The 24,460-nt window shown below is 36.0% G+C and overlaps 1 protein-coding gene across 3 annotated transcripts in view; it reads left to right on the top strand.

The window, feature by feature from the left end:
* nlgn4xa (neuroligin 4 X-linked a) overlaps positions 1–22,540 on the top strand; it is a 126,371-nt gene extending 103,831 nt beyond the window's left edge. For 2 of the 3 annotated variants that reach the window (XM_067402891.1, XM_067402892.1), the window contains exons 4-6: positions 3,999–4,184; positions 8,777–9,566; positions 21,652–22,540. In XM_067402891.1, the coding sequence (XP_067258992.1) occupies positions 3,999–4,184; positions 8,777–9,566; positions 21,652–22,540 (1,865 nt within the window). Of the gene's footprint in view, positions 1–3,998; positions 4,192–4,823; positions 4,826–7,112; positions 7,131–8,776; positions 9,567–21,651 lie in introns of all 3 variants that reach the window. The other variant, XM_067402893.1, reaches the window with a different exon arrangement.
* Positions 22,541–24,460: the final 1,920 nt, after the last annotated feature.

Below are 24,460 nucleotides of genomic sequence, written 5' to 3' on the forward strand. Positions count from 1 at the left end.
ATTTTGAGGAATGTTGGCAACAAAACAGTTTCAGTTCCCATTGACTTTCATTGTATGGACAAAATAATGGAATGGAAGTCAATGGGAACTGAAACTGTTTGGTTATCAACATTCTTCAAAATATCTTCTTTTGTGAAAAAAAAAAAAAAAGAAATGCATACAGGTTTGAGGGTCGATATGAGGGGAAGTAAATGATGACATAATTTTCATTTTTGGGTGCCTTTATGGCCTTTTACTATGCCTTTAACTTCTCCTTTTGTGTTCCACAGAATAAACGTGCTCTTCTATCCATTCTAGACATTTCAACCATTTATTATTATTTATTTATTTACTCAAGTATCAAGTATTATATTTATTTACCCTGTCATGCTCTTAGGTTCCCTGTTTACTTTACTGATCCCCTAGAAGTCATAACTGTCAGACATATTTGGGAATTGTTGCTATAGTGTATAACTGTGCTGCTTACACCGCGGTGGTGACATCAGCATGAGCGCCCTTTCCTTCCATGCATCCTGCTGAGGTGGGTTTAGGATGCAGTTGGAAGTGTTTTAGCGACAGCAGCTTGCTGTGAGCCTGGCAAGATCTTTTTTTGACTGTCGCTCAGCCTTCTGATCTCTCCAATAGTATTTGCAGGGGTGACCTACATTTCAACGTGCAGCTCTTGCTGGCTTCACCATTTAATACAGCAAAGGATTAGTGAGGGTCTTACTTTAAACAACATACCGGGAACTGCATCAATCCTTGTTGAATGTTACGGCGTGTCAATCTAAACACTAATACAAAACTGTCCAGAACAGTGGGCAAGTATTAATGTAATACTCTGTAAAGTAAAAAAAAAAAAAAAAAAAAACATTGTCATATTAAGCTTTAGAAGAAGCTTATCTATCTATCTATCTATCTATCTATCTATCTATCTATCTATCTATCTATCTATCTATCTATCTATCTATCTATCTATCTATCTATCTATCTATCTATCTATCTATTGTCATACTTTTTTTTAAAATAGTCGTTTAATTGTTTATTTATTTTCATTTCCCCAACCTGATTTTATCTCACGAAGGGCACCAAGTCAACCAGGACTGCCAGTGGGTCTCCTTCAGTAGGTGCATGATGCACTTGTCAAGCTTTTTGGATTTATGGAATATTCAGTATTTCTGGCCTTGTGAAAAGCTCCTGACTTTCTTATATCTGTAATGTCTGCAGCAAAACACATTGCTGAAGATACATTAAAGAATCAGTCTTCTATTTAAAATTGTAACAAATTAATTAATTATGTCAAATTATATATTTTTTTTCTCTAAACCCCAGTTAATTGCATTCAAGTCACTAGATGTTATTATTATTCCAGCCTTTTCTTTTCCTTTTTGTTGTTGTTGTTGTTGTTGTTGTTACTCAGTTAACTAAATGTCATTTTAAAATGTTTCCTGCCAAATCAAATGAAGACTTTTTCATTAAAAAAAAAAAAAATAATAATAAAAATAAGTGAATCACCATCATGTAAATGGACATTTTTTTTCTTCATGTTTCCTCTGTAAATTTTCACATTAATCACATTAATAGAAAAAGTGACATCCTGTTTTGTCCTTTTTGTAATAACTATTTGGAAACATTTACAGTATATTTTAGTATACAATATTAATTCCTTAATGACTATATATTCACATCAATCAATGGTATTTTTTTTTTTTTTTTTCAATTAATTTGTGGTATCTGTTATTTTGAGTTAGTAAGCAGCAATAAAGCACACGAGAAAGAAGTAGCAAACTTAATTCATAGTTTACTCATCACTTCTGTTCTCCATACATAGGACATTGCACAACAGTTCAACTTTCCTATTAAAATAGTAGTCCACAACAAAATTCACTTATGAACAAAACATAATTGTTTTAATCTAAAGGATTAATAGACCTAATATTTGTATACATTATCTTGACTGAGAAGATGTTTTTTTTTTTATTTTATGTTTTTTATTTTTTTTTTTTAATCAGTCTTCTATTTAAAATTGTAACAAACTAATTTGTTCAAATTATATATATATATATATATATATATATATATATATATATATATATATATATATATATATATTTTTTTTTTTTTTTTTTTTTTTTTTCTCTAAACCCCAGTTAATTGCATTCAAGTCACTAGATGTCATTATACTTCCAGCTTTTTTCCCCCCAGATTAGATTCAATAAATGGGCTTTTTATGGGAATCTACAGGGTTTTGAATTAGTAAATTAATAGTATATCATAGTATATCATACCATGATATATCTCACTTTCTCCTTATGGTCCTTTTCAGTATTCATTCAGTCTAGTGAAAGTATCCTTAGAGGTGGTCTTGAGCAACACATTATGAATAGACTGTTGTGAAACCAGGTTCAAAAAAAGAAGAGACACAATAGTGGACAAGTTGCAATAAGTACCAGGTGTGCCTTGTCACACTGCCATTTCATTTTGTTGGCATAAGACTGAATTAAGGCTGACCGTAGCATCATTGATGATTGTACTGAGGAATGATTCTTCACAGTCTGCATGTTGACATATCACCCAATACTTTCTAGCAGAATATTTCTATTAAGATTACAGTATAAATTCTATAAAACTGTATATTAGAATGAACTCAACTGATTATTTATTTATTTTCTCTCTCTCTCTCTGTGTCATGATGACATTCTGTATGTGACCATGGCCTTAGGTTATCCAGTTGAGCTACAGTACCGATGCTGTTCAGGGCTTTGTAATCCCTCTCCCACATCAAGCCCCTTCTGTGTAGGCATGACCAACTGGATCTGTCCCTCTATCAAAATGCCACAGTGGCTAGTTTTGCTTCCCTTGCTTCTCATCCTATTTGTCCAGAGCTGTCTGGGACCAACCCCTAAGCGGGTCTATGAGGAAAGTGCCTTTGCCAGAGGCCAGGATCGGAGATCCAAGACCGGGCAAAGAAACAGAATTGACACCCTTGAGGCTTTTCTGGGTCTTGCTAATGGATTTAGGACAGTCAGCTAATTTGTCAACCTGTTTGTGATTTTGTACACAATGACAAGCTTGTTAAAGGAGGTTGGCACATAAACTGTAAGCTGATGGGAGCAATGGGGTTTATTTAAAAGTCTTTGAGGAAATATCTGTTGCTGTATGTTGTCACTTTGATGTGGTGTCTCTTCAAATAAGAAGTGATTTTGTCAAACAAAGCCTAAAGACAAATCACCATTAAATGAGAAGGGACTGCCCTCCTTCAGCAATCCAAATGCTAATTTTGTTTAGAATCTAGCTTTTATCAACACAGAGACCTCCACAAAAATGCCATCAAGCCATCATTTTTATGTCAATTGAGTGAATTACCCTTAATCCAATGGAAATATGGGCACCTCCACATTCAACTTTAAATGAGTAGCTAAATTGCATCAATTAACATGGAAGTAACCTCAGCCTTTTCCATAAAGGCAGTTGAACAACCCTATTAGAGTTTAAAATGCAACCTTGAACTATCCTCTGTTCCTTAACAACACGTCTTGCACCCGAAGTGGTGCCTTTTTGATTATTTCTTCACAATGATGACTTTAGTGAAAGGGTTGTGGGACAGATTGGGTCCAAAGGTAAATAATGAGAGGGTTTTGAGGGCAGCCATTAGTGCCCTTAACATGAAGTAACCGTGGCATGCCATTAAGAGTCTCTTTTTAGAATTCTTTACTCTGCCTATTCAGATGTCAAGTGCAGTGATTCTTATGCGTACGTATTTGTAGTTGGGGTGGGGAGGTTTGGGGGGGGGGGGGGGGGGACAATTAGAATGAAAACAAGTTTTAATCAAATGGCCCAAAGATCCCTAAGAAATAGAAAAGATGGGAAAAACACTTTTTATCGAAATAATGGATGTTAGTAAGCATTACTTGAAAGCAACAATTTTAAAAGCTTTTTCTGTTTTTCTTTTTTTTTTTTTTTTTTTTTTTTCTGAAAATGTATTTATTTATTTTCTTGTATGTTTGTTGTTTCACTAGGGTTCCTGAGTACAGGTGACCAGGCAGCCAAAGGGAATTATGGGCTATTGGACCAGATCCAAGCACTCCGGTGGATCAAAGAGAATATCCAGGCTTTCAAAGGCGACCCGAAAAGGGTGACTATATTTGGATCAGGAGCTGGGGCGTCCTGTGTAAGCTTGCTGACCCTGTCACACTATTCAGAAGGTAAAAAGCATTTTGTAATAGACTGACAATTAAACATAGTACAGTTTTATCAAACTATTTTGTTGGAGCCCATTTCTGACCCAGAGTAAAAAATAAAATGGGGAATTTTGAGATAAGATAATAATGAAGTCACATTGTGAGATATATAAAGCTGCAGTTTCTTGTGACAGAGTATAAAGTTGCAATTAAGAGATATTAAATCAATAACAAGAAAGAAAGTCACAATTGTGAAAAATAATGTCAGAATTTAAAATAAATAAATAAAGTCCCAATTATGAGATATGAAGTCCCATTTAAGTAAGGGATAATGTATATCTAACCTGTTGTTTGAGTTGAAATACTTTATTAGTTAATTAAACGCAAAAGCTGATGGCATCAGCTGCATTTGAATAAAAAGAGAGATAGCAAGTCCGTGGTGTGATAAGACAAACATGAAAGAAGCGCTGGCCGCAGATATGGGGATGGGTCATTATACAGCATTGCTATTGATGATGGTCATAATCCTGGAATTACTGATCCTGAAATGTCACGAATGATTAAAGTATAAAGTATTTCAGAGAGCCATGTAATAAGATACATTAAATAAGACATTAAATGGCATGTAATAAGAGAAATTTGGAGCATTTGTTTTGGAACAAGATGTGTTTTCTCTTGTAAATTAGTTCATTTAGGCATTTAAAAAGATGACAATCAAATTCAGATCTGTACTAAACAGTTCTTCATGTGACAAACTCTGGAGCGGTTGGCATCTGGTCAGATAGCAGTCTGACCCAGCAGATAAAAGAACCAATATCTTTATGCATGAACTGCACTGTATGAAGGACAGCACTGCTTCGTTGGCCAACAGACTGAATCAGATAACATGGAGCAAAGATGAGGAAAAATCTCTACACTAGCACCTCATTGCAAATCAATCAATATGCACCTATTTATCAGATAATACCATCTAATTGTTCTTTTGCTAAACAGGTGCACTGAAACATTGATTTGTTTATGCCCAGACTCATAAATACATATTAGTAATGATCATTAGAAACAAAGCTGAGTGCTCAAAATTTTTATACAAAGCAGCCACATTTTTTTACTACAAAAGCCACCCATTCAAACCTCGCCAAGAATGTCACAGCCCTTATGAGTTGATGTATAATACATGGTGTGCCTTTGTTACAAATATAAACTACCCAACTACCAGGGTAGGTTGTAACACATGCTGGGGGAAGTTGTAAAAAGAGTAGAAACAGAGGCCACATTATGCAGCATGCTTCAAAAATAGGTTTATTTAAACAATCCATAAGAACAATCAAAAACAATGCCCCTTTCTGTGATTGACCATAACTCAAATTCATTTACTGTTTTACTCAGGAGTTTGTGTGTGTGTATGTGTTAATTAGTATACTAGAACAAACTTCTTTAATGGTATTTATGCTTAATTAACTCTCAACTCTAGTGTACCTGTGTAAAGAACATGTAGGCCTAACAAAAAATAAATAAATAAATAAATAATGTTGTTAACCCTTGATTTTGATTGTAGGCTGGTGGCCCCAGAAACTGAATTGTGCACATTTTAACCACACTTCTTTTGGCTTAGTTGCCAAATAGCTCCATACAAAGAATTTCATTCAACAATTTCATTGTCTAAGGTCTCATAATCCTCATCGCTTTTTTTTTTTTTTTTTTTTTTTCCACAACTGATCTGACTGTCCTGCCTTTCTTTAAAGGGATAGTTCACCCAAAAATGAAAATTTGATTGTTATCTGCTTACCCCCAGCGCATCCAAGATGTAGGTGACTTTGTTTCTTCAGTCGAACACAAATGATGATTTTTAACTGCAACCTCGTCTGTCAACGAGTGAATGGTAACACAATTTATAGTCAAAATTTTATTTGGATTTGGATTTGTCTATGCATGTTTTTTTTTTTTGACTCTTATAAATTGTTACCATTCACTTGCATTATTTGACTAGTTGGTTGGAGTTAAATATTCATCATTTGTGTTCTACTGAAGAAACAAAGTCACCTACATCTTGGATGCACTGTGGGTAAGCAGATGAACATCAAATTGTCATTTTTGAGTGAACTATCCCTTTAAAACCTCATCAGTTCCTTTAAAAAAAAAAGAAAAACACTGGAAGGCACACCTCTATCTGTCTTTCTTTTTCATTATCTTGGCATTCTGTAAAATTAAAAATAAACTGTTCTTAATTGTATGCAAGGGGTTGGTTGTAACACTCATTCCTGTCAGCCAGTGTTTAGCAAGATTTATTAGCATAATGTTTTGAAATGAGCAGGTTAAATATGCATCATATTTTGCCTGAAGGTAAAATGATTTTTATCTGCAAAAGTACTAAACAAAATATAGTTTTGGTCAAAAAAGTTAAATATTCTAACTAATCTGTTTTTCTTTATAAAATCTGCATGTACCTATGTCCAGCCTTCACAGCCATTTGTATGGGATCAGGTACGAATTGGGTAAACACTGAAATGATCATAGGACTCCTAGAATATCCCTGATTGGTGGAATTTACAGTGTTACAACTCTCAACATGTTAAAACCATACCAGGTCTCCCCTACATTAAAATAAATGAATGCTGTATCTGTTAATATTATGGACCTGAGCTAACATTAACTGACAATGAACAGTTGAATTTGTATTAACTAACATTAACAAAGGATAATAAATACTGTAACAAATGTATTGCTCATTGTTAGTTAATGTTAGCTAATGCATTAACTAACATTAACTAATGAGACCTTATTATAAAGTTTTACCAATTTTGCTCTCTCTCTCTCTCTCTCTCTCTCTCTCTCTCTCTCTCTCTCTCTCTCTCTCCTTCTTTGAGGTGGAATCTATCTTTTGTACCAGTATTTATCATTTACATTTACAACAAACACATCATTCCCTCTATCCTCTGTACTAATATTTTGTAGGGTCTCTAAGAACCAAAAGTCCTTGGTCCTAGTGTGCCTGGCTGCATGTCATTTTCATTGTAACAACAACCCCTACAAGGCATTCATCTGGAACTCAATTGTCCCACTATAAAAATAGATTTTACATTCAATGTCCAGCCTGGCTAGATAGCAGACGAAATCTAGTAATGGATCAAATGACCTCTGGCTACAGTTACTCTAACACTAACACAACCCCAAATAAGGATATGCTATATTTGATCAAAATAACAGGACAAGATATATAGTTCTCTCCTGGTGTTCCTGTCTAACAGGTCGGCCATGATTTATGAATGAATTACACAATGTAAATTGTGAAATAAGCAGAAAGGCATTTCTTTTCACTTGTTACTCCTGCTGTTCATCTGAGCCCTTTGTCTCCAGATACATATCAGGCACTCTAAAGAGTATAATACTGTACCATTAGAAAATGCCTTGAGGTTTTTATGTTTGCCATATATGTACAAGCCACTGTTTATCATTATAATTTTTTTTTTTTTTTTTTCAATTTAATGCTTGATACTAAGCATAAGCTATGGCTTCAGCCTACACCTTTTCGGTTGGTTCTGTTTATATGCTTATGTGGGTAAATTATACATTTATATGTTATGCAACCGAAATAAAAAAATTTCATTCATACTAATAATAATAATAATAATTAGAAGAAGAAGAAGAAGAAGAAAAATAAATAAATTGAGCAAATTAATCAAACACTCTTCAGCCACTTGTTAGCAACCGTCTTTTTCAAGACACATAGCAGTGTTGAAAAGTTACAGGTAGGGTAATACTGATGTATTTTATTTCATAGAATAAAATGTGTGAGTCTCTTGAACTTGTGTTAACCACGGACCTTATTTCAGCCATCAAACACCCATTCAAAAAACCCATTGACTTCAGGATGATAGAACTGGAAGTGCTAAAATGCTAACTCGCTTCTGGGTTTTGACCTACAACAATGCATCATAGTTCCACCACTCTATTGTTTGGGCATTGATATTGATACTTTTAATGCTCAAATACATTGAAAAACTGTACTGACTTTTTTTCCTTGATTTTTTTTTTTTTTTTTTTTCTCCAATTTTTAAAATTCTATACTTGAGTGAAGGCTATTTTTCACACTGTGTCAGTGCATCAGAAGCCTCGGTTCAGCCTGGTGAGATCCATGCCCTGAGGTATTGCTATTTTCTAGGACACAATCTGTGTCAACGTGTTATGGCCACGCCTGGCTGAGCTGACAAAGGTACAGCATCAAGGCATATGCATTTTAGTTGGCATCTATGTCAGGCATTGACTGATATTACTTACCCATATAACAATAAGATGGGACCAAAAAAAAACAAACAAAAAAAAAACATTATTTTTACATACATTTTTTGGCAAGGTCCAACTGAAGTCTTCAATGAGACATTGTATTATAAAATATATCTAAAAAAAAACCCTTGCTTTTTGTTTCTTCAATTTCATTATTGTTGTGTTCATGGTTTTCCTTCAGTTCTCACTTTGAGGATGTTAAAGGGGATAGTTCACTAAAAAATGATAATAATGTCATTTACTCAACTCAGTCATGTTTCACGTCAAGCAATTATCATTTTATTATTATATTAATTGCAGTTTTTTTTTTTTTTCCTACTTATTTTTATTTTCAGATTTGTTTCAGAAAGCCATCATCCAGAGTGGGACTGCTCTGTCAAGCTGGGCCGTCAACTACCAGCCAGCCAAATACACCCGCATACTAGCTGAAAAGGTGGGCTGCAATATGCTAGATACTATAGATCTGGTGGAATGTCTGCAGAACAAAAACTACAAGGAGCTGATTGAACAGTACATCACACAGGCAAAGTACCACATTGCTTTTGGTCCAGTTATCGATGGTGACGTCATCCCTGATGATCCCCAAATTCTGATGGAGCAGGGAGAGTTCCTGAACTATGACATTATGCTGGGCGTCAACCAGGGTGAGGGTTTCAAATTTGTGGATGGCATCGTGGACAGTGAGGATGGTGTCTCTGCAAATGACTTTGACTTTGCTGTGTCTGATTTTGTGGACCACCTCTATGGTTATCCTGAGGGCAAGGATACGCTCCGAGAAACCATCAAGTTTATGTATACCGACTGGGCTGACAAGGAGAACCCGGAGACCAGGCGAAAGACTCTGGTTGCACTCTTCACTGATCACCAATGGGTGGCGCCAGCGGTAGCTACGGCAGACCTTCATGCTCAGTATGGATCTCCAACATACTTTTATGCGTTCTACCACCATTGTCAGAGTGAAATGAAACCTAGCTGGTCAGATTCAGCACATGGAGACGAGGTGCCTTATGTGTTCGGAATTCCCATGATTGGCCCCACTGATCTCTTTAACTGCAATTTCTCCAAAAATGATGTCATGCTTTCAGCGGTGGTAATGACTTACTGGACGAATTTCGCTAAAACAGGGTAAGTTAAAGCCAATTTCCTGTTCTGTTAATTAAACATATTCACTGCATAACTGAACTAAAGTTCCAGATTGTTCCAAATTGTCAGATAGTTGCAGAAAATTATTTGAAACCTAACACTTTTCATTTATTTAATTTGTCAGTAACATAATATACCCCACCCCCACCCCCACCCCCTTTTTTATAAGAAGAGAGTATGAATACGTACAAAGTTTGAATACATGAAGTATGAATACATGAATACATATGGTTAAGAAAGATACAAAATGGTATCTTTTTTTTAACCACATGAAACCATCATGAATGAAAAAGGTTACATTTCTGAGAACTTGGTGAATGTTTAAACTAGATTTTTTCTTGTCAATCATCTGTCACAGATCATCATTTTAATGGTATCAGACCAGCTTTAGCCTTGAGTTGTGGGGTCCTTCCTAAATCCCCCCCCCAACCCCCCCACAGCATCACTGGAATCAGGGCAAGCCCAATTCATCCCAAACCTCCTTCAGATATAAGTGACTGGGGCCTACTCACACTTCCAGGGCTCCATTCACAGTTTATAGGCAGAACAGTCTTTGCTGTTTGGCACCACTCCAGCTGATACCTGTGTGTCAGGAGATAGATTGGCAGGCTCATCAGTACCTCACGTCAGCCTGCTCTCCCTTTGCTGGCTAAGTGTTTCTCTCAGTGTGAGTACTTTAAAACAGAGGAGGAAAAACGAAAGCAATTTCAGCAGCACTTGGAGAATGCTCGCTTTGCAAGAGAGTCACTCCAGCCTCTGGTAAACACTCCAGTGGTGATATCAGCCTCTCTGAGTGTTTAAAAAAACAGGGTGAAAAAAATAACATGGAGGGAAATGTGCAGAATGTATTGTCTCATTTGTTGCTTTCATTTGTTGCAATGACTGTCAAACTTGAATGCTCAAACTGGAGAGAGACATGGGTCATTAATTCTATCACTGAGAAAAATTAGCATGCACTGGTGCTCTGGATGTCAAGTGGTCATATCTTTTGCAATGCTGGCTTTGTGGATTTTATATGTTAGATATTGTTCACGTATGTATTATTACACATCAAGAGCAGACCTGAGATAAATACCTAAAATGAATAGATGGACATCTTTGGGTGAACCATGTTGTTCCAACCTGGTATAACTTTGTTGATGTTATTAGGGGTTGAAGCATGTAGCGCTGAAACCCTATTGTCACCAAGGCTCACTCGGTCAGCCTGACGGGGGAGCTACAGTGGTCAAAAGTATGAAATGGCTCATAACTCCTGAACTGTTAGGCCTAGGCTCAAGTGTCTTATATCAAAATTATGCGTCGCCTATTTTTGCTTTCCGTTTTTCACGTGCGTAAAGCATTGTGTATCGCACAATTTTTTGTGCACACCCACAACATTCATACCACTTGGTAGAACTCCTCATTCTGAGCAACTTTGCCTCTAGGACTGCCGTTGTCCATCAAATTGTTAAATATTGGAGATTATTTCAAAAACCAGCTTTGGCAAACTAGTCCTAGGTTTTTGGTGCAACCTCGATAAAACCACTGCGGCACAATTCCTGGGACTCTCTTGGTCAATCGATATCAAAAAAAGGTTGAATGTTGACCTTTGGATAGCAATAGCAGGGTCGTTTGAGAAAAAAGCATGGCCAAGTCTACTCAAAAGCCTATTGTTTCTAAACTAAAACTGAGAACTTCCTTCTAACAATCATTATGTGAGCACATGCGGCACATGATTCCAAAAAAGCATGCATACTTTTATGGAGATCGTGCCATAGGTAGCGCTATAACTGTTAAAAAGCTTTAAAAAGCATATATTTCCAATGGTAAATTGCCTGTATTGGCTGTAAATGGTCTTTTCCTTCTGTGATTTAACTGGTTACATGCTTGCTAAATAAAACATAATACTTTTTTTACGCATTGGCTTAAAGGCCTTAAAATGCTTGAACCTCGATAATTGACCCTTCGCCGGGAGTTTGATTGACAAGCGATCTAACCAATCAGAACGCCGCATCCACCATTTTGTCCGACAAAGCAGCCAGTAGTTAGATTAACCTCGGTGGAGTTAAACTTGAAAAATTGTGTATATTGACGTCTGTACGCATTTGAAACAACATTCATGCTCATTTTCATCCATGTTTATTTGACGCTATAAATGGATTAGTAGGAAGAGATGATCGGTTAACGAGCCTCTTGAGCTGAGGCGCTACAGCAATCTGTCATGACCATGGTCACGACATATTAAAGAGCCACAAAACGGTTTTTATTGGTTGAATTTCTTTAATAACTACACAGTTTGAAAGCTGGGACTTTGTTCAATATCATAAGTAACCTGCTTTGTCTTGTCTGTCGACGTGTTGTCAGTTTCCTCTTTGTTCTGCAATGTATTTTTCACTGTGTGTGGCGTGACAACGGCACGGCTTGTCGGACAAAGCAACAGTAACTAAGAGGGTCTTTGCGAAGGGTCAATTGCTGCTTGCAGCTATATTTATTATTATTATTACTATTATTATTATTATTTATTATTATTTTATTTGGCACACAAAAGAAAATGCTCACTCAACTGTTTTTGTCCATATTTATGTATGTATTTATTTATTTATTTTTATGGGCCTACTTTTGTGTTCTACGGAACCAAGAATTCATGTTTGAAACAACCTGAGGGTACATTATAATTACAGAATTTTAATTTTGGGATGAAACTTTCCTTAAAACAACACTAAAAATGTTAGTTTGAAAGAAACCCAATTTCAGCCCAGGATCATTACAAAAACATACTTGTGGGAACATTTTTGCAAAAAACGAAAATACGTAGCGCCATGTACGTTTCGTGACAGTTTAAATTTAAAATTTCCACTGAGTGGCGCTAAAACCATGTTGTTTTTTTTTTTTTTTTTTTTTTTTTTTATGAAACAGATGAACTTGAATATGGTACGTTTTTATTACGTTACTTTTTTATGTATTACCGAAGTTCTGATTTGAAATGTTCGGTGATTGGCGCTAAGCTTAATGCTAGATTATGTTTTAAAATAATGTACCACCAACACAACACCTAAACCTACCCGATAGTGTTAACAAAAGCAAATGTGACATAAAAAGCATTTGTAATCATGCCATTTTAGCTTGTTTTTGATCTCTCATCTTTGAGTTATTTTATCGTGAGTCATGTTTCACAGGATTCGTACCCAAGGCTTCCGCATCCCAAGTACAATTCGGTACCAGCTGAGCTACCAAGCAAGCTTGTTATATTAGAAAAGCGAAACATATGGAGCTGTCCAGAATATAATTGTTTACAAATCATGCACTTTCCAAAAAGTGTTTTGAGATCATAATAATATTGTGCAAGAAGACGTGGAAACAAGTCTTTATTATGCCATAATCTGACCATGTAATCATAGCTGTGTATGAAAACGATTAAAAGTGCTTGCAACTTAGTCTCTAGTGTTCATTTCTGTTCGAAACTGCAGTGATATGTACATATTGGTACATATTTTGCATTTTGCAAAAATGTTCCCACAGGTTGTTTCCATGAGATCAAGGTTGCCCAAAAAATGAACAAACCAAACCATGGGTTATTTTTACCTAGCATGTTAAGTTTTGCACATTGACGCATTTAGCTGACTGACATCTCGTCCCTGTATATTGTGTTGCGTAAATTACTTACAGCTGACCCTCAACCCAGCCTTTAGGTTGAAAATATTGCCCAGCATTGAGAGTGAAACCACAGCAGAGGTTTGTCTCTCACTTCTACTGTGTTTTTTAGAGGAGTAATATGATTATTACCTCGCTTTAGTAATATCACCTGTGCTACGAATTAAATGAAGTGATGTAAACTACTCTTTATTTGCCACTTCCTGCCTGAATGCTTGTGCAATTCAGTTGTTTATTGTTACTGTTTAACACAGCAGTTAGCTTTACAAGCTATGAAATATTGTCAATATTGTGCATTACATTATAAATGATGATAATGGCTCTACACAGATATTAGTTCCAGGAAGCGTAAAAGAAAATGTGGAGAAATTACTATTCCCAGTTATATTTTGCACACACCATTAAGTTGATCTTTAAGTAAATGTATTTCTGCATCATGGAATCACACCGTTTGCCAAATTCTGGCTTGGAGAGTCAAAAGCTGTTAATGAAAGTGAAAATCAATATGGATTTCAGGCATTACAGAAGTATACTCACTGAATGAAATGAAGCATAACATTCCCTGATGCTGTCTAAGGATACAGTGGATTTAACCATGGAAAATGCTTTTGATTCAAAAGAATGTACCATTGGCTAGAATGTGAAGACTTTGAATACTAGCTTGTGAAGACTGTAGACTTCAGGCAATAATTAAATAATACGAGCACTGTTTTATAAAATAGCAGCTTGGCTGTGATTTGGCTAAAGGCATGAGGCCGTACAGTATGTAAACTTTTTGATGTTGCAGAGCAAAGCACAGACTGGCAGCTTGTCTAGAATGCTGCAAACACAGTTTGTAATGCTGCATTACAGTAAAGTACTAAATACCAAAACTGGTGGTAGACAACATTTCCAGTCAGAACTGTTGTGTAACTGTTAGCTGTTCCAACATTTGAAATATTATGGACTGAATGAAAAACGTAAGTCTCTGCTTTCTAGCGATACAATCAGTGCTGGGTACATTACTTACAAATTGTAGTCAGTTACTGATTCCAAATTACATTTACACATTTTTTAATATAATCTGACTACTTTTTGATTACTTTTAGATTACTAGTGACCTAACTAATTTTTCACGTTGATTTGAATAGGGTAATCTGTACCATATTGATTTAAAAATACAAAGAGAAAGAAAATATATGCCATTCTTTGTTATCGATAACATAAAGTACATTAAATAATACATAACATCAGGGTTTCCCAGACTGGGGTTTGTGATGGAACTGCTGGGGGGTTTGTGACTTTAATGAAAAGCTATTAATTAAATCATAAATAATTAAAATTTAATTAATTTTAAAATAAAAACAATCAAAAAAAAATTGAAATATTTGATCTTTACCTACATTTACATTTATTCATTTAGTAGACGCTTTTATCCAAAGTGTCTTACAAGTGAGAATGTGCAAACTGTGAAACATGTTAGTGCCATTATACTAAATATCAGCACTCCCAGAATGCCAATTACCAATCAAATTAATCAAAACTAACAATTCTTATTTTTATGAAATATTGCAGAGTTTATTATGATATATCTGTGCACATCATAATTTATATATTATTTTATTTTAAAATAAACATGTTCCCTCTAGTGATGTAACCCGCGGGTCGGGTTGGGGCGGGTAAAGAAATTGTCACTTTATTTGCGGGGCGGGTTGGGGCGGGTCATTAAAAACAAAATAAATAAATAAATCCATGTTTGTTGCGTGCAATTCCCTATAGCCTATATTAAATATTTGGGAATATCGATTTTCATATTTTATTAGGTTCTTTGATAAGGTTACAATACGAAGGCCGTAGCAACATAACTTGCGTGATGTCCCCAAACCTTTGGCGTCACGTCATGAAAGCGGCGCACCAAGCAGCTCCCGGCGCCAGCCACGACAACAAAAACGGAGAAATAAATGTGCAGATGGAAGACGAGGTGTGGGAGAAATTGAGGTCGGGAATTTACATAATTAAAAGAAAAAAAATTCAGGCTGCTAAATCTAATGTTTGGGACCGGTTCTCAGAAATAGCTGCAGCAAGAGACAATCGAGACAGTAGCTATCGCTACGACGTGAAGTGCAACTCGTGTGAAACTCGTGTGAAAAAATATACAAACACGAGAGCCACAAAATGAGCACTTCCAGCATGTCAAGACATATTTTCCGTGTGTTAAATAAAACAAAAGTGCAGTGGTTATGTAGCTGTAAACTGTTGGCCAATACAAATTTTAAATAAAAAATTATTTAGCCTGTTAGATGAATACAGACGCTGCTTTGTAAATGTTGAAAATGTTTATCATTATCTTGTTATTAATATGACCTGATTTATGGTTCATATTCATAATCGTGTGTTGTTGCCTGTTTACAGGGCGATGTTTCCAAGCACTTTCAGGCTGAAATAAAGGCTGTTTTCATTTATATTACAATGCCTAGTATGTAGGGTGACCACCTGGCTATTGATCTGTTGCAGGACAGTAGATGTGATTTTGCTGGACAATGCGAGACACCACGTGAGACAGATACATTTGTGAATTAAAATGTAAATAGTGATTTACACTTGTTGGCAAACTTGGCATACGCGCCGATTAATGTTTCTGCCGTTGGGTGCCCACACTACAATGTTGCTCTTATGGCAACATTAAATTCAACAGAATTTAATGTTAAATACAACAGAACATTAAATACAACAGAAAATTCTAGATTCACGGCTACACATGCAGGATGACAAATTTTGAGCGCGCAGATGTAATATCTGAGAGAGAGCGCGGGCGCGTCCAGTTAATCCGCCTGTGAGCGGAGATTGCTCGTGCATTTGATGCGCTCTCGTGATACAATAATGCGCTCTCGACATTTTTCATTATAACAACGCCATATAACCCGCATTAAATGAACTATAAACGTGAGAAGTCGTGTCTGAACGTCGCAATTTTGTATTGGTTAAAACAAATGGAGAATATCTCGTTTTTCCGTAGGTGCTCGACCATTTCCGTGTGTGGCGATTGATCGCTGCCGTTCGTTGAAAATATTTGCCATCAGAATGGATGATTACATGCTTTAAATCATCGATTTAGGCAGCTTTGAGCAGCTCCTGAGGTTCTTATCTAGTAGGCTATGTGAGATAAATCCTTGCTGGTTGTTTACTGAGTAAACTGAGTTGATGTCCACTCTCTCTATGATTGCATTGGTTAGTTATTTTCACAGCTAGAATATGACGGCTGCACAAACAGATTTTTAAATGCCTGCCAGTCATAGTTTTTATTATATTTCTTACTGTTGTGTTGTAATTTCAGGGATAAAAAAAAAAAAAAAAAAACTACAGACGTAAATGAAATGCTGGACACTACTTAAGTCTTGCGGGACGCGGAACAAAGCTCCCAATTTCGGGACTGTCCCGCGAAATGCGGAACGGGTGGTCACTTTAGTATGTATATTTAATGGCTGCGGGTGCGGGGCGGGGCGGGTTGTAAAAATGGATACAGTGGTGCGGGGCGGGCTGGGGCGGGCCAAATAATTTCATAAAAGCGGGACCCGCGGGTTGGAAAAAAAGCCGACCCGCGCATCACTAGTTCCCTCATAATCTTTACTCAGATAACATTAGTTTGCCCTTCGCCTCACATGACATCTCTTTTCTGATGAGAACACTCTCTCACTCATAATGGACGCTTGGTTAGGCCCTTGGTGTCACTTTTGTCAATGCACAGTGTACTCCTAGCGTCATTTTTCGATGTGCAGGGTACTCCATTGCTTTCAGTTGTTTGCCTTATGCGTCAGATTAAAGGGTTAGTTCACCCAAAAATGAAAATAATGTCATTTATTACTCACCCTCATGTCCCCTAAGACCTTCGTTCCTCGTTGGAACACAAATCAAGATATTTTTGATTAAATCCGATGGCTCAGTGAGGCCTGCATAGACATCAATGGTACTTCCTCTCTCAAGATCCATAAAGGTACTAAAAACATATTTAAAGCAGTTCATGTGAGTTCAGTGGTTCTACCTTAATATTATAAAGGGACGAGAATAATCTTTATGTGCCAAAAAGTCAAAATAACTACTTTATAACAATATCTAGTGACAGGCGATTTCAAAACACTGTGTCGAATCAGTGATTCGCATCGCTTGTCAAACAACCAAACTGCTGAAATCACGTGACTTTAGTGCTCTGAACCACTGATTAAAATAAAAAATCATACCCTAACATAAATGTCATAATGTCAAAACAAATTATAATTACATCATGATGATACATTTTTTATGCCCATTGCTAATATGTATTGACACCAAAGGTAGTACCCTGCACTATGAAAAATTATGCTAAAAAGATACCCTGTGTGTTAAAAAGTGATACCAAGTGGTCCTGACCAAGCATCCTTATATGATGAGTTGGGAGTGAGAACATGTGAGGGCTGAAAAATAATGTCCAGTAGCCAGACATGTTTTAACTTTCCCCTTCCAAATAACTAGCAAACAACAATGATCCATTCAGTTCCTGATGGACAAAATCAAGCCATTCATTACTTTTTATTTTTTATTTTTTTACTTGTCCAATAAGCGATTTCACGTGCATACACATCACAACAGGAAATAAATGATAAACACAATTTTCATTTTACATTGACTTTAAAATGTTCAGTTTGTCTATTTATTTTGCGCACAGAGTTTCGGTCCCCTAGAATGCACCTAACTGTGATTATATAAGTGATAAAAGCAAAGTGGATGTAATGGGAAATATGATGTACACTGTGCCACTTTAGTGAAGTGCTGCTCTTATCTGAAATACAGAAATTGAGGAGCTGTAGATTGGCTCGGTGGGTAAATAGCTTAGAGCTTGCTTGCTTTTCTCAGGTCTGAATTCTCTGAAAGAGTCATTAGAATTGTTGTTGCTTACATTCATATACCGCCATTACCAGAGGTTAATGCAAACCAATGAAATACCATTGATTGCTTGTAACTAGATTAGATTGTTGATTCTCTTCTGTATATACCTGCAGTGAGATGGTGCCCTTTTGTGAATATTATTTGTCAAAAGGGGGAAAAATGTATTGTATTTTCACCATATCACAAGCCATTATAAACAAGATTCACCATCAGCTGCCATCCATAACACAGAGACATTTTTTTCCTGATGTTTCCTCATGTCCCAAACTTGTCATCATCATCATCATCATCATCATCATCATCATCATCAGCATCAGCATCATCATCATCTGTTTGAAGGAATCCTTCACCCAAAAATGAATGATTATTCTGTCATTATGTTTATTTGCCCTCACTTAGTTTCAAACACATTTTCTTTCTTCCATGGAACACAAAAGTGGCAAAAGTCATGCAATTACAATTAGTTATTGGAGCTTTCAAACTTCACAAAAAGACCAAAAGTGTCATAAGTCATTTTTCCCTTTATGAAAAATCATAGAAAAATCGTCTTTTGTGTTCTGCAAAAGAAAAAGATACATACAGGTTTGAAATGTCATGAGGGTAAATAATGACATAATCATTTGTTTGTTTGTTTATTTATTTTCCTGACTATAGCTTTGTTGTTAGTTCCTTCTCCCCACATTGGACACATGATTCCACCATTAAATTTCTTTAAAAAGACTTATTAAATTCAAAATGAAGCATTATACATTCATTCATGCACCCTTGAAAGCATTTATAAATCCATTACCTCACTTATTTAGTACTGCTTATTTAATCAGTTTTATTAATTTATTGTTTTTGCTCTTATTGTTTGAATAAGGGCTCTTTTTTGGTTTCCCTCATGCACATGGCTACATAATGGAATGCGTATGATTTAGCCCTACATGATCATAGTGAGTCATATGAGTTCATTTCACTCAAATATTACTGAAGATTCATTGTACTTCATAGAAAAGTTATGTGAGCTCAACTGATTATTTTAAGAGGAATTCAAAATGAACGACCTGACAGACAAGAAGTTGTCGAGTTCTGTTCACACTGTGCGGGTTTTCCGAGAATGCAGTTAAGTCCTGAAAATTTACAGGTGTGATAAGGTTCATTAGTTAACATTAGTTAACATGAACTAATAATGAACTGCACTTATACAGCATTTATTCATCTTTGTTAATGTTAATTTCAGCATTTACTAATACATTATTAAAATCGTGTTAACATTAGTTAATGCACTGTAAACTAACATGAACAAACAATGAACAACTGTATTTTCATTAACTAACTTTAACGAAGATTAGTAAATACAGTAACAAATGTACTGGTCATGGTTACTTCATGTAAGTTAATACATTAACTAATGTTTAACTAATGAACCTTATTGTAAAGTGTTACCGTGATTTTGGTTATAGAATGTGGTTGTCACTCCCATAAATGACTGAACTGTATGTGAACGTTAATGTATTAAGGACTCAAATACAGAACCGACAACCAAATTCTGCTGCTGTGTGAATGTGGCTTGAAAAAAAGGACCCTGCTAGAGTCGCCACATTCACTCAGATTGACACTCTTCTCTATGGGACGCCTCACTGCTCTGTCAGACGTGCATTCCACCTCATTCCCTCGCCTGCCAGGGTTGGATTAACCATATGGGCATTTGGGCATGTGTTCAGAGGCACCATGTCTAGGGTGGGTACGACCACATTCGGGAGGGCATAAAAGGCCATATAAATTGTTTCAAATATGCACATCAGTGGCCACTTGTCTTTTAGGGTTCCTCCTCTTCCAAAGACCCCTACATATTTCTTTTTTTTTTTTTTTAGATTTATTTTTGGCGTTTTTGCCTTCATTATGATAGGACAGTGATTAGACAGGAAGCGAAGTGGGAGAGAGAGGGGAATGGGATCGGGAAAGGACCACAAGCCAGGACTCGAACTTGGGTTGCCCGAAGCACATTGGTCCTACATGTTGACGCACATCGGCCATCGGCGCCGACCACTACATGTTTCTTGATAATTTTGTATCTAGCTATTTATTTCTGTTGTCCCCACATACATATTGAAGCAAATGACAGAATAAAGGTAAATTTGTCCTCATGAGTCCTTTAAGTTGAAGCATTCAAAACCATGTTTCTCAATACTTTTAAAACCACTGCAAAGTCTACTTGTTTTTTATTATTATTTTGTTTTTCTGTCATACCAAATTGTTGTCAAAATATTTGCGCTCTGCAAAGCTAGGTAAAAGCGTGATGACAAAAGATGACTACTGAAGCCACTTTTATAAACAAACAAATTTTGAGCAAAATCTGTGGAGAAGTGAAGCTATTGCTTCAGAAACAAACCTTGACAGTGCTAATGCACTCAGAGAGAAACGGCGGCTCAGTTTTTACCACCTCATCTCCATATTTAGAAAGCTTTTATGTCCAACTAGGTTGACTGCTACTCCCAGACTGAATAATGTGTAGGAGTGGTAAATTGGCTTTCCGGGTAAAACCTTTATCACTAGGTATGTTCTTTTTTGTATCTAGGAAAGCTATACCAGTAATGACTGTTCAAATACAGATCAATGTTGTATTTTTTTTAGTTCAAGCCTGTCAGTTATGAAATTGTGAGCAGAATTTGCTTTGTTATAACACTGAATGGATATACCGATAGAGAGGCATCATAAACTAGAACACTTTGAGGTCATGAATCTTTGTATATGATTATATGTAGGCATCTCTATGTTATCTCTTAGGTTTAGTAACCTAAGTTTAAGCTATTAATATAGAATATGTGTGCTCATAAACACATTTGGCCAGATGAGAACTGCCTCTCTGAATGAGCCTGGTTTCTTCCAGGTTTTTCTCAATTTCTGTGGCCTGATGTAGTTTTTTTTGCCACTGTCACTTTTGGCTTGCCTAGTTGGGGTTTAAAAGATACTTATTAAAAGATTTAAAAGATACTTAGATTTATTATTGATTCAGTTTGTCTTCACTGACACTACTGAATGAGAACAAAAGTTAAATTGAATTGAGATGGATGAAGACACCACTGTTTTCTGTAGATAGCTGCCTTATAGCTGATTTGATTAACGAATTTTGCAACATCGACATTAAACTATTATTGAACTGACTTGAGCTGAATGGCAACACTGTTGTCTTCTATAGAGCTGCTTATAGCTGAATATAATTAATTTTATAATTGATGAACTTTACACAAGTTATTGAACTGAACTAACATTGAGCTGACTTGAACTGAATAATCACACTATTATCTTTGTAGAACTGCTTTACAGTGGAATTTGAATTTGTCATATTTGATGAAGTTTGCACTTGATGGTTATTTTCCTGTTTATTACTGTGAAGCTGCTTTGAAACAATCTATATTATATAAAGGTTTATATAAATAAAGGTGACTTCAATTACTCTATAATAGAACAATTATAAAGCACACACTTGTGTTGAAAAAGCTTTTTGCTTCTAAATTGTCCGGCAAAGACTGATGTTTTTTAATTCTCGTTTTAGGGATCCAAATCAGCCAGTTCCACAAGACACCAAATTCATCCACACAAAGCCTAACCGTTTTGAGGAAGTGGCCTGGTCTAAATACAACCCCAAAGACCAGCTCTACTTACATATTGGGTTGAAGCCAAGGGTGAGAGATCACTATCGTGCAACTAAGGTTGCCTTCTGGTTAGAGCTCGTACCTCATCTTCATAACATCAATGAACTTTTTCAATATGTCTCGACCACGACTAAGATACCTCCTCAGGATACTACACCATTCCCGTACACTAAGAGACTAGGTAAAACATGGCCGTCCACCACACGTCATCCTGGTGTTCCTCCCGCCAACACCAAACAAACTACAGACCAGCGCAAAGGCAATGATCTGGGTGACGACTCAGCAGTGGTTATCGAGACAAAGCGAGATTACTCTACTGAACTCAGCGTGACCATCGCGGTGGGTGCATCTCTCCTCTTCCTCAACATTCTGGCCTTTGCAGCACTCTACTACAAGAAGGATAAGCGTCGACACGAATCCAACCGACGAGGGCCCAGCCCGCAGAGGAACTCTGCTCCAGCTAATGTGGCGGCTAACACTAATGACATAGCACATTTGCAGAGCGAGGAGCTGATGTCACTCCAAATGAAACAGCAGCAGATGGAACATGAGCACCATCATGAGTGTGATCCTCTACAAGCCCATGATACTCTTCGTCTTACCTGCCCAGCCGATTATACGATTACTTTGCGACGTTCGCCTGATGACATCCCACTCATGACGCCAAGTACCATAACAATGATTCCTAACTCTCTGGCCGGAATGCAGCCTCTGCACAATTTCAACACTTTTGGAGGTAGTCAGAACAGTACCAACCTGCCCCATGGGCACTCCACCACCAGGGTATAGCTTCTGAAAGATCCTTTTCAGAACTATAGGACATGGTCTGCTAAGGCATTGGGGGTTAAGGACCTTTGTTTGCCATGGCAAACTGTGCTGACTTTGTTCCACTTTGAGACTTATCTTGGTGGATGAGATGTTATTTTCCTATGAAGCCTTCTTGCAGAATATATCAGTCAAAAATGACCTACTTGCGAAAAAATGAATGTTACTAAAGTAATACTTTATTTGGAGCCAAGCTTGATAAGGGCAGGGGACTTTACACCAAAAGAAAAGAACTCTTTCTGAAGGACTTTTTTGCTTGCATAGACAATATACACACAAACAACAGAGAGGTTAAAGGATCTAAAGAAGCTTTGTATGTGCCATAACATATGTCATATACCAAGAGCAACAATGAGAGCAATGTTATTATGTGAGAACTATATTTCAGACGAACACATTAATATTATTTTCTGAGAGTGTTATCACATACTGAACATATAGACTGATCTCAAAAATCCCAGCCTGAAATGTAATTATGACAACATTTGTAAAGGTTACAAAATGTAAATACTTGTGAGTCAAATACAAATATTAAAAGAATTACAAAAGCTTTTATTGTTGTTTAGTTCAAAATATGACTATTAATGAGCTTATGCTTTCGTTAAGGTGCGTGTAAATATATAAGTCATTATCTTTTCTTTTTCTTTTTGAAATCATGTCTGTGCTAAACAGCTTTTACAACTGAAAAAGAAATAAAAGAAGACAGCATTCTTATTCCAAAGCCTCTAAATATCCATTTCAGTCATTTGGGTGTTCCTTTGTCCCAATATTTGATGAATATTGCATGTTTGACTGCTACTTTATATTTGATAACCCCATACCGTGACCCCATACAGATGTTAAAAATGAAAGATTGTTTCTAATTACATTACAGAGCTGGGTGAAGTTGCCTATTCAAGCTATTCAGAGACTAGTTGTAATGTTTTCGTCATTTGGGGTTTGATGACGGAGGGTGAATTGGATTTAAATCAGAGCAACTTCTACCCACATCCCATTTATTTTACCTGCATAAATCTCTTTTTTTTTTTTTTTTTCCTTTTCTTTTCTTTTTTAAATTATTATTATTTTTAACATGTATCATCACTGCCTGAGCTTCAGATGTGACCAGCATTGTATAATTAAAAATATCTATAAATAAATAATACAGGCAGTGGATTTGGGTATCTATATTAGTTGGATATGTTTGTAAAGAAGTATATGTTAGATATTTCTATTCGTATCATGCTAGCAATATGTAAAGTATTGTGCCAGGCTTGTGATATTTTGGGTTAAAACATAAGTGAATGAGTGTACATAAAAATAATTATGATTATTATAAATAAATAAAAAATAAAAAAAAATAAATAAAAAAAAAATAAAAATAACCCTGATATTTTTCAGTTTTGCATCCTATAACAAAAATGTTGAAAGCGCAAGAAAAAATTTAAAAATAAATTAATAAATTAGTTTATAAAGTTACATTTGTATATTAAATCAGTTCATGATACATGTTAGCCCTTGGTTCTTGAACTGTCAGTACAACAAGGGTCAAATGTAGGATTCTAAATAATAGTTTGTCTTATATTGTTTGCAGTTTTTGCCTTAAGTGATAGATATTTCTGGCTGGACACCTGTATACATTTTTTCTGCCGCATTTTTAATAAAATCACAGTATTTTCTAAAACCGTGTCTTCAGATTTGTTTCACTTTGATGAAATCTAGCACCCAGGATGACGATAACAATGTGAAGCTGTTTCCTTCCACAATAATAGCAAATTTATTTCATTTTAAATGAAAGATATACTTGCCTTCTTAGAATTGATAATTCCATTAAAAGTATGTCCTGCACTGTTTTATGTTTTAAATTCCAGCATGTGGTTAACTTGATATTTAGCATCTTTACCA

The sequence above is a fragment of the Chanodichthys erythropterus genome, chromosome 12 (assembly GCF_024489055.1).
Source record: "Chanodichthys erythropterus isolate Z2021 chromosome 12, ASM2448905v1, whole genome shotgun sequence".
Taxonomy (NCBI): domain Eukaryota; kingdom Metazoa; phylum Chordata; class Actinopteri; order Cypriniformes; family Xenocyprididae; genus Chanodichthys; species Chanodichthys erythropterus.